The 11,947-nt window shown below is 50.8% G+C and overlaps 1 protein-coding gene across 1 annotated transcript in view; it reads right to left on the reverse strand.

The window, feature by feature from the left end:
- CTIF (cap binding complex dependent translation initiation factor) overlaps positions 1-11,947 on the reverse strand; it is a 126,397-nt gene that overhangs the window by 19,224 nt on the left and 95,226 nt on the right. Inside the window, 1 exon segment of the mRNA XM_009647710.2 lies at positions 1,980-2,135. Coding sequence (XP_009646005.1) covers positions 1,980-2,135 — 156 coding nt within the window.

Raw genomic sequence — 11,947 nt, forward strand, 5'->3', positions numbered from 1 at the left:
CCTGGGACACCAGCCCACGTGCTACGTGAAGCTCACCAAGAGATGAGCGCTCTGCATGATGAGGGGGTTTCCACCACCTCACAGAGCAGCTGGCAGGGCCAGTCTGTGCAAATGTCCCCGTCCTCTCCTGGGTGCAGCTGGGAGAGCTCACCGCCACCTCTTCAGCTGTGTCTACAGCCTGGCTTTGGCTCTTGCAACCATCTCAGAGCCTGGCACCCATCACTGCTGATAAATAGGTGGTCCTGTTCTCCTGGGTTGGCCCTGTGTGTCCAGGATTAGCTGACGGTGTCAAAAAACAGCGTCAAAAAACAGTGGCAAGACAAAAACCCATCCCAGAGCCATGGAAGAGGAACAGCATGAGTCAAGGTCACAGCCCGGTGGAGCACCCTGTCACAGATCAACCATTTTGGGGCAGGGGAGCTGGAAGACTCAGGCTAAGCTAAGAGTTTTGTCTGACGAATGACACCACGGGGACAGAGCCATCCTGCTAAGGACCGGAGAGATGTATTTTTAAGAAGCAAATTTATGCATGAAGTCTTGATATAATTAGTAAAGGCTTTTTACGGAGCTGCCCTGTAGCAAAAAATATCCCTGATACGTGAAATTCATGTCCTTCCACGCACCTCTAGATCGCTACCGTGTCCCCACATACAGGCAAGGCGATAAGAGGGACCATGATGGCACAGCAAGGGCAGACAGGAGTGGGCAAGGAAAAATCCTGTCAGAATCAGGGCTGAGCTGTGTCACGACTGTGACGGGAAGCGGAGGGGAACGGGGACTTTGCTAGACACCAAGATCTTCCCCATAAGGTGACACATACCGCTGTGGGCAGGGATTTTGGGGAAGTTAGGCTATTCTTAGCATCCTTCTCCCACCTCCTCCTCTGGATATGTGTGCCTCATCACGATGCCCGGACTCTTTCTCACTGCTACAGTCACCGTCTGTGAACCCTACCCACAATATCACTACGAAGACAAAATGTTTATGATGTGTTTGCATTCAGAGAAAACTTCCCATGCGTGTAAAAAAAGTCATTGCTGGCAGTTTCTTCACCCTTCCCTTGCCCAAGGTCTAGCAGAGAACTTCTTTTACAGCGAGTTATTTATGGCCTGACAGAAGCACTGCTGACAATTTGAGATTCACAGCTCCAACCCTGGGCAACGAGGCAGATTTTTTTCTGAGAAAGTCTTCTACAGACAGCAGCAGGAAACAAACCCATCTTTAAAACAGGATGGGGGAAAGCCCTCTCCTGCTCTACTGAACATTAACGCTTGAGTTGCCTCTTCTGTTTGTCCTCATTAAGGTTTCTGCCACCACCTCGAAACATAGGGAGCTCAGGCTCTGAAAAGAGCTCATCAGGAGCTCAGGTTCTGAAATGTCCCCAACCCTGGTGGCAGGGCTGGGTTTCTGCTGCACGAGGTGGGGAATCATAGAATCACTTTGGTTGGAAAAGACCTTTAAGATCATTGAGTCCAACCTTTAACCTAACCCTGCCATCCCACCACTAAACCATGTCCCCAAGCACCTCATCTATCCTTCTTTTAAATACCTCCAGGGATGAGGACTCGACCACCTCCCTGGGCAGCCCCTTCCAGAGCCTGACAACCCTTTTGGTGAAGAATAAGGACCTGTGGGACCTCACCTCTCTCCCTCTTTCCTCCCTTCAGTCTGTCTCATCTACTCAGGTGGCTTCACCTGTTTTTAAGCTTTTTAAGCCCTTTCAGTGGGGGTTTCCACAACACTGGGATTTGCAAACTCAAAACATTGGGTTTGCAATCCCAGCTGTTGGGCTTCGCAAACCCTTGGACAAAGAGGTCTTGCTTGGAGCAGCAGGAGAAGCCAAGTATCCCTGCAGACGTAGGTTATTTTGGGGGTCAGAAGCGTTGATGTGGGCAAAGCAAACATCCACGCATCATGGGCACCTCTGCACTGCGACGCAACGGCTTGGGTGAAGAAGGACAAACTCTGAAGGCATTTACCTCCCTGAGGCAGGTATAAATGGGGCAGACAAGGACTCGAAAGGGCTCTCCGGTGCTGCTCCTCATGGTGCCGAAGACTTCGCAGAGGAAGGTGATGAACCCCAGCCAGCGCTCCACATCCCGCTGCTGCAACTCCTCCCGCATGGTGAAATCCTTCTGCAAGAGGGACAGAGACAACAGGCTGCATCAGCAAAACCGCATCGCCATGGGAGAGGCAACGGCTGTCTAGCGAGAGAATTAGGAGGAAATTGAAACTCAGGGTGGGGGGAGGAAGACAGACAGACTGACTCTTTAGTAACAGCGGGGAGATTACTCAACGCACACGGAGTGGCTGGAATTTCAACACAGCAAAGCCACCAGAAAGCAGGTACTGTAGAAATATCACCAACCCCTGCAATAACTGTCACGGCTTGCGCTAAAGGTGGCACCCCCCGTGCTCTGCCCTCCCCCTCGGACAGACACGGGGACTCTTGCCATACGCACAGCCAAGATCGCATAAAAACAGCAACAAAGAGGTTAAATGAAACGTAGGGGACACGCAATGAATGCTGGTGGCTATGCCGGGCTTGGTGGTCCAGATGGACCTGCCCAGCTTGTTCATTCCAGTATCTTCAGCAGACCCAGTGTCTGGCCAGGGGCATCCTAATGGCCTGGCTGTTCCCTGGGGTCTCACAAAATTACGGCAGAGACTGGCTCCCTGCCCGACCAGAAGAAGATCAGGGCAGCCTGGGCTTGGCATTAAAAGGTCACCCTGCTCCTGAGCTGATGGTTGCCATGACCAAGGATTATCTGAATGACGTGATTTATGGAGCAGCATCGGGAGGAAGTGTGCAGGGTGAGAGCTGCCTCCCCATCAGCCTGGGGAGAAAAAAAACGGGTTTGCCCGAAGGCAGGATATGAAAAGGGATGTGTGTGTGTTGGGAGTATGTGGCCAAGAGCAAGGGGCGACAGAGAAAAGCAAATAAAAACCTTCCTAGAAGATGGCACAAGAGAGTGCATTGCACTCAGAGCCAAGGTGGTTTTCCCTGGGCATCTGCGGTGATGCTGCAGAGCTTCTGGCACGATGTCCCACGCAACTTTACTTGTCTGTCTCCATAGGGACCTTTCCTCGATATTAAAAATTAGTCGACACCAAGGAGGGGAAAATTAAAGAACAGGACAAGTTCGTTCTCCACACCGTGCGTTCCCAGTGCGGGTTGCACAACATTTGAAATCCAGCAATGAAATAAATGATCTTCTATCTTTTTCATCTCAGTTTATTCCTACCGCCCGAGACAAAGGGCTTTGCCGCTGCGGATGCTCCGACCTGCAGCTGCACTCTGCAAAGCCCAGGGAGATGTCAAAGCCGCCACACCAAAGTTTGCTCTCCCGTCCCCAGCAACACACAGGACATCTTTCTTTTGAAGCCAAGGTTAAGTAAAGCAGCTGCTGAAGAAAGCCAGGTAAAAGCGTGATGGTTATCTTCATGACACAACGGTAGGCATGGAAAACCCAAGATGGGAGCTATTTATATATTTCATGACAAAAGGAAAAAAAAAATAAAATATATCTTTGCATATGCAGGAAAAAGACTTGTAAAATAACCGAGGCACTTATTAACCAAACAGTGATGACTAATTCTTCTCTCCACCCATTTCTATAAGGCAATTGCCCAACTGTGTCTGCGACTCCAAAGTCAACCTGCAGCCAAATCCTGTTGGGTCTTTTCAAACTCTCCAGGGGAGTCTGCAGAGTTCGTCCTTTCATTACCCAGCCGGTCCCAGGGCAGTGATGGAGGAAAGAGTTATTTGCTAGCTCAGGTTATCACCCCAGGGTTACCAAATTACTTGGTCTGGAGTTTTCACTTGAATTTTAATTTAAAAAAAAAAAAAGTCAAAGAGAAATGACCCCCTGACTATTGAGAAATTAAAAAAACCAAGTGAGAGAGCATCCTCTGCCCCTCGTCTGCACCAACGGGGACCTCCAGCCTCATCCACCCATAAGGTCACCCACCGGCCAACTCCACCCTTTGAACCCTGGAGCTCTTCCCTGATGGCCTGAGACCTCTCCATCCCCTGGCACGGAGTTGTCTTCTGCATCTCATCAGCATTCCACCTGGCTCCAGCCCCCGAGCCATCCTGCCCCTCCCAGGATGGATGCCCCCCAGCAGCCCCCCTGTCCTGCCTGGGAAGGTCCACACTGATGCAGCCCAGGAAGGGGGCCATATTTTGGGATCCCTGGGAAATTCCTTCTGGCTCGGGATAACCGCACAGGCTCTGTGGTCCCAGATTACTGGGAAAGAATAAAAAACACCACAGGAAACTATCCTCCTTCCCATTCCTTCTTCAAACACAAACACATTGCCCCGTCCTGCAGCCTTGCAAGAGAGAAAACTGAAACTTCAATACTTTCTGTTTAAAGACAATATTTTCTGTAAAAAAATCCACCAACCCAACCAACCAAACAAAAAATTGCCATAAACCAACCAAACTCATCAGGCTGGGATGGGAGCTGAGCAGGAAGGGATGCCACCACGCAGCACCCTCTTTTCTTCCTCCTACGGCACCCAGTGGGTGATACCACCCAGCAGAGACATCAATGAACACTCTGCCCCCAATGCTGCAGCTGAAGAAGACACTTGCAGAAGAAAAGGGGCTGGGGTCCTCTCCCAACTTCCCCCCCCAAGCCACCAAAAAGTTTGTGCAAGCTTCGATGGACCACCATGAAGGACAGGAGCAGGGGATTGAACACGGGATGGATGCAGAGGTCACCGTAAACATTTTGACCCAAAACATGATACTGCAGCGGGAATAACTTTGTTCCATTTGCAGCCTTGGGCTGGGCCAGATTTTGCCAGTACCCACAGAGCAACTCCCTGGGAGCAAAAGGAGATTGTTTGCATGTACTCTGCAAAAGGGGGGCTGATACTGATTCCTTTGACAAAGTAGGAAAAGCACCTTGCCAGAGGTAGGAACTATGTTTTTTGGACCATGCTTGCCTACAGGCAAGAGTTGGGCTTGCCAGGAGCTGAACCTCCATGGTAGCGTCAGGGCTGTCCCGAAGCATCCTGAGATACCCATCTTGCTTTGACCCCGCGGGGTGGTGCCACACCAGTGTCACGGTGGGCAGGAGGAAGGTGGCACAGGGAGCTTTGTCCTTAAATTTGGCCTTCAGACAGCAGGTTTGACCAGTACCATGGCACACACAGATGGGCGAGCCAACACAAATGCCACCTGCGCAGAGGTTTCCCACCTCCCTTGGGGTGTCCATGTTTGAGGAGACCACTGCTGTCATCTAGGTAATTTGGTTAAGAGTTACAGGTATGATTGACCTGGCTGCACGTAGGCCATGCTCCCAGCAGGACCCATGACCCATCACGCATGTAGAATGTGGAGAGCAACTCAACTGCTCCTCCAAAGGGTTTGCAACCAAAACAGATGAGCCAGACCACGAGCGTGGGAGAGGTGAAGAGCTTCCTGGCAGTGAAGAGCGGCTCAATGGAGAGGAAAACCCAAGTCCCGTGTGCCCAGGGCACATCCGGTGGAGCCGTGCCCTGACCCACAGACCTCTGCAGCACCAATGAGAAGCCTTGAGGAGGCTGAAGAGCACTGAAACCAGACGGCCGGGTCACTGCCCTGCCCAGTGAACTTTATTTGCTCTGGAAATGCCTCATGGAGTTATATAAAAATAACCTGTGGATTGGCTTGCCCCATGCTTAGGTGGTGATGTCAGGGCAGTAAGCAAATTATCTTTCATCAGTTTGGCTGTATTTTTAAACACAAATTGTATTACTAATTTGGGGGTGCCCTGGCCTGTAGATAATCTGGGTGCGTTTACTGGATGACCTTCCTTCAATGCCTATAGTTTAAAATAAAATGTATTTATACCAGGTAGCAGGGTTGACCTCCCTTCTCTGCCTGGTTTGGGAGAAGGGTTCACTGGGAAACCATGCAGCAAGTGGGGAGATGCCAAGGAGACCTCAGAAGTGGTCTCACACAGGACAGGTTTGGGGCATTGATCAGAAGGCTAAGCACGTTCATCGCACTGGGCTTTACCATGTGTGATGGGTAGGTCAGGGGTATTCATTGATGGGCAAAGGCAAGCATGCCACAGCTCAGCCCACCCTCTGACATCCCCCGTTGGAACCTTTCTAAGCATGGCAAGGATTCCTTGAGCTGAAGCTCCTGAATTCTGCCAGAAATGGAAATAGAAAATGCCTTTGTCTTGGGGTTCTCCACTCTTGCACCCAAGTCAAAGCCCACTCCTCGTCTCAGTGTAGATGCAGCTCATGCAATGCTATCCCTTCTTGACTCAGACATGAGATCTCTCCAAGACCAAGATCAAGCCTGAAGAACCAAGAAGACTTGGCCGCTCCATGGGAGAAGAGGAAAATCCCTCCTCTACCATTTTTGGTGGGCAGCAAAGTCAAGCGGGACGAAAAGCAGCATTTTGCCATCGGATCTAAGCCCTCACTCCAGCCCAGACAGCTGCAGCTGAAAATTCATCCCTTGGGAGTTTGCCACACTTTTTTTAAGACAAGTCCCAAATAACTTTTCCCCAGATCTGGGCCCACCGACTCTTGTCAGCAGCGAGTCAGAGGGCAAAAGTTTAGCGTGGGATAAAAATGAGGGTTAATTTAAGAATCGCCACCTTCTGATGGAAAAAAAAAAAAAAAAAAGACACATTTGGGCTTGTTGCTCTGTAAACACAGGGCTCTTCCTCTGGCAGCCCTGCTGTTTACTCAGTCATTGTCAAGGAGGCAGGAAATACTGAGTCAGAAATACTGCGCAAAAAGAAATCTATAACGCTTAGATATCAGCGCTAGGCACTATATAAAAAGCTGAGAGAGGCCGTGCTAAATACTTGATCTTACTGGCAATGTGCTACAAAAGGTTGGAGCCTTAAATGGCTCTTTGGAAAAGGCCTGAGACAAAGAAAATGGGTTGGAGGAGGGAGCTGGCGGGTAGAGGCTGGGACAGCATCCGTCCCTTGTCGCTCTCCCAGAGGAGTTTGCCCTCCGCCTGCTCCATCCCCAAGCCCTCCTAGAAAGGGCTCCGATAAATGACATTTTGCACCCTTAATATTCCTGCATTATTTCCTGTTTATAATTTAAATAATACTTGTGTTTAGGTTGCGGCTTGGAGGAGGCTCTGGAGCGTAGCTTTGCTTTCTGGGGAGTATAACCCAGTGAGATGAGTAGTTTATAGCACAGGCGTTCAGAAGAAGCTCAGGAGGTGCTGGAGAAACCTGTGGCAGCACCAGGGAGTGATGGAACACCTCCGCCCATGGATGCTCAAGGTCTCACCGGGCACCTCTGAAGCAGAGCTACCACCCACAGCTTCATCGGGAACATCTCACTCCACGTGGACACCACTACACAAGCTCCTTTGCTGTACTAAACCATGGTGGGACACGAGGTGGGACCATCAGCTCTTCCATGCACTCTGCTCTTCCTCCAACCACCCACAGCAACACCCCAGGCCTCTCTGCCTGCACCCTGCTGACACTCCCTTAGGACCAAACCATACCGAGATCCCACCACACAATCCCTGCCCATGCTACTGCCAGCCCAGAGACAATAAGACAAAGCAGAGTAAGACAATAGAAAACCTGCTTTGAGCCAACAGCTTCCACGCAGGACCGGGCAACCGCAGCACAGGAGACTGAGATTTATTTCCAGTCCTGCGTGGGCTCCCATCACCTCTGTACCCTGATTTCCCAGCTGGCAAACGGGAACGATTTACTCATCTTCCTCTGCAAAGTGCTTTGGGGCGTGTGACTGAGACATGCAAATCGCGGCAATTATTATTACTCCAACAAAGGAGCTGTTGACATTTAAAGTAGATAAAGCTTTTAAATAAGAGATGACACCCTGTGCCCAGCCTTGCAAAGGTCCTGGCTTCACCCAGCCATGAGGCATTTCACTCCCACAGGCTTTCATCATGCTGTTTCCTCCAAGCTGGATCAGCGCCAGATGAAGGTACAAGCGGTTTCTTCTTGGGGTGTTTTGGCCACTTTGGAAAGAGCGGCAAATCCTACCGGTGGCCTTCAGCGTGAACCTGGTTTTATGATGGCCACAGCTCTATGAATGTTTCTAATCACAGATGTCTTCAAAATGCATTGCATGGTGGAGGTCCAGGTTACCAGGAGTGTGACCACCACCCTGTGGGCACCTACCACCCATCAGCTGACCACCAGACGATATATAATTTGTATCAAATGCCACTGAACAATTCTACAAGAACAACTCATCAAAGATCCTGAAGCCATCAGACAGACACAAAAAGTGCTTATTCTTCTCAAAAGGATTTGGGCAGGAAGGGGAAGGTAAGGTCAGAAAACTCCTGGTTCTTCTAAAGGAGATACTGAGCAAACTCCCAGGATTAGGAACATCCATACATTTTAAATTCCTCAGGTTTGGGTAACTGAGGCAGCTGATAATCACAGCCAACAGGAGGTGTGGGCACTTCTCCTGTCTCCAAACACTCCAAGGTGACCAAGCGGGTGGCCACATGAACCTCCTGCCCCCTGGTCTTACCATGACCTCTCCATCTGGCTTCAAATCTGGGATCAACAGCAATTACCCACCCAACGTGGGTGTATCGTGGCTCGAGCCAGCGATGTCTCTGAGTTCCTCAGGGGCTGCAGAGGTGCAAGCAGTTAATTATTGATTTAGTCCAAGTTTAAAGCGCCCAGGTGGGAGCATAATGATGGATGTGCAAACAGAAAAGTGTTGCTGCTAACCTAGAAGCTGCCAGAGATCTTGGAGCACTGCCTCAGTGGAAGCTCGGAGATGACCAGAAGGGTGAAGTAGCATGGTCTGCACACCATGAACACCAAACACCATTTTGTCCTGGTGTAAAAATCTTCTTTCTCTGAGTGCAGAGAAAGAAGAGTGAGGAGAAGAGGCAGCCCAAAGGAAATCCCCTGGTGTCCCGTCATCTCCTTCTTCTTTGCTCTCATTGAGGGGAAAACATCAGAATTGAGATGTGTCCACATCCTGGGATGACATCGTGTCCCACAGGTCAGCAGAGCTTACTGCCTAGTTGGAGCACATCTCATTTCCACCAGAACACATTGGCATCTCCACCGAGTTAGCAAGGCTTATACCGCGTTATGGCAGGACCATTTCTCCAAATAATTTTCAAGAGGGATAATGCACAGAGCAGAAATACTCTGGAAATACACTGCTTAGGGCCAGGGTTTAGTGGTGGGATGGCAGGGTTAGGGGAACAGTTGGGCTTGGTGATCTTAAAGGTCTTTTCCAACCTAAACGAGTCTGTGATTCTATGAAAAGAGAGTGGGATGCTCTGGGAGCTCCGGTTGCTTCACCAGCGGATGTTTGCCAGCACCTCCTCCGGTGGTACCCAGGTGACAGAGCTGTCTTCCTCGTTACTTAATTTTTATTGCCGCCCTTCCTATCTAGCACCTTTCTGGATTCCCAAACACGTGCCAGGGTGTCAGCTCAGCGGGATAACAGCAGTTTATCACCACTTTAAAGCCCTGTTATCCCATGAACCCAGAAGCAATCACACAGCAAAACGTCATCGCCTGCCCCAGCCAGACCTTACAGCGAGCAGAGGGACACAGACAGACAGCAGGACACACGGACATTGGGAACTAATGATACCTTTGAGAGCCTGAAGCCAACCTCTCAGTCTTGTGGAGTGGGACCGGTGGGGAGACAAGGGACCACAAAGAAATACAAATTAATTCTCTTGCTGGGTTTTCATCAGAGCAGCTGGGACGCCCATTCGACCCAGCCCTGCAGCCACCCCATGGCCATAACGCCTGGAGGAGGCAGCTCCTGCTCGGCAGGCTTGCTCCTCCAAAGTGTTGCAGAAGATCCTCGTTATATTCGTTTAAGTCCTGGTGCTGCGGGATCCCTGAGGCAACGACATGCCCTTTTGCCTTTGCGAGCGTAGGTGGGAAAAGCCCAGGTCACCTTTGGATGTTGGGAGACCCTGTGCATCCTCTCCCAGGCAGCCATTCCCCGAGACGGGGGCAAAGCATCCACGTCCCCAAGAGCACCCCGTCCCATGCCAGCAATCCCCTCCCTGCTACACGGAGGTGGTAGGAAAAGAGGGGATCAGCACAGCAGATTCCTGCCTGTCCCAGCATCCACAGCTGGTAGCCCCACTGCATGGAAAAATATATTAATAGAAATCTCCTGGCCAGCAGTGACAAGACAAGGGGTAATGGTTTTAAACTAAACCAGGGTAGGTTTAGACTAGATATAAGGAAGAAGTTCTTTACAATGAGGGTGGTGAAACACTGGAACGGGTTGCCCAGAGAGGTGGTGGAGGCACCATCCCTGGAAACATTCAAAACCAGGTTGGACGGGGCTGTGAGCAGCCTGATCTAGTTAGCGGTGTCCCTGCTCCTGCAGGGGGGTTGGACTAGATGACCTCTAGGGGTCCCTTCCAACCCAAAACATTCTATGATTCTATGAGCCATGCTCCCCAAAGCATGAGCTCAGTGTAAAACCATGCTGGTTTGAAGAAATCCCCCAAGCAAGTGCAAAGGGGCTGTTTTATATGGGTGGGGATGGTTTGGTGGGCAGTTCTCAACCCTGTCCTCGCATCAGGGCAAGGTCTGACGCCTACCACCATCCCCAGCATCTGCTCAGAGTCCACTTCTGTGACTGGAAAAACACCCAGTTGGCCCAACGCCAACTCGGGACGATGACTGGGACCTCGGCGGAGGCTGATGGGTGGATCCCTCTTGCAAATGCCACAGCCGGAGATGCCCAGCCTTGCAGCCTGGGGGATGCACCAGGATTTTGCCAGCAGACTGCATTCTTACTTTAAGTTCTGCACATGCAATGTGTCCTCTTTATAAGGCAGAGGTGCTGAAGGGTCGACGGGGATGGGCCAAGTTTGCAAAGAGAGCTATAAGAGGAGGAAAAGTGGCCGTGGAGGCAGGTGCTGCTTTATCTGTGGCTGGAGAAATGCAGCTTGCATTCAAAATGAAGCTGCACCCGTTGAAACGCCAGCCTGCCTGCAGATGAATGAAACCAGGCAGGGAAGAAAAGCAGGCAGCTGATCCCATTTGCCATCAGGAGCTTTTCTGCATGGGCACTCCTGGTTTACACCAGCTCTGTCCTAGGAGGGATTCTCCTGGGTGCCCTGGCAGCAGGATGCATCCCCTGCAGGATGCTAAGACTGGTCTAGCAAATATGTGCTTGGTGGTCCTTCATGATGGGCTGGGACCATCAATCTGCTGAGCTGGCTATGGAGTGCAAGACACTGATGCTCAACCTCTGCTTCTCTGCTCATCTGATGGATGAATGAAGCCCCGGTGGCTTCCCTCAACTCCGAAACCTGCCTCTGTGGTAGAAGCCCCCAAGCTGGGCAGTGCAGGGAAGTGCACAACCTTTGGATGGACCTCAGTTCCCATAGATAGACACAAACAGGTCCAAGAGTCATGGGGACATTACAGAATCATCATCAAATCATTGAATGGTTTGGGTTGGAAGGGACCTTTGAAGGCCATCTAGTCCAACCCCCCTGTAGTGAGCAGGGACATCTTCAACCCCATCAGGTTGCTCACAGCCCCGTCCAACCTGACCTGGAATGTCCCCAGGGATGGGGCCTCCACCACCTCTCTGGGCAACCTGTCCCAGTGCCTCACCACCCTCAGCATAAAACATTTCTTCCTTCTATCCAGTCTGAATCTCTTTTAAGTTTCAAACCATCACCCCTTGCCCTATCACTACAGGCCTTGCTAAAAAGTCTGCCCCCATCTTTCTTCTAAGCCCCCTTTAAGCACGGAAAGGCCGCAGTCAGGTCTGCCCAGAGCCTTCTCTTCTCCAGGCTGAACAACCCCAACTCTCTCAGCCTGTCCTTGTAGAAGCACTCCATCCCTCCGACCATGTTTGTGCCCTCCTCTAGATTCACTCCAATGGGTCCAGGTCTGTCCTGTGTTGAGGACTTCAGAGCTCTATTGTGGCTGTTGAGATCTTTGTTTTCTCCTTTAAAAGAAAGCAA

This window comes from Egretta garzetta, unplaced genomic scaffold, assembly GCF_000687185.1.
Source record: "Egretta garzetta isolate BGI_Z169 unplaced genomic scaffold, ASM68718v1 scaffold179, whole genome shotgun sequence".
Lineage (NCBI taxonomy): Eukaryota > Metazoa > Chordata > Aves > Pelecaniformes > Ardeidae > Egretta > Egretta garzetta.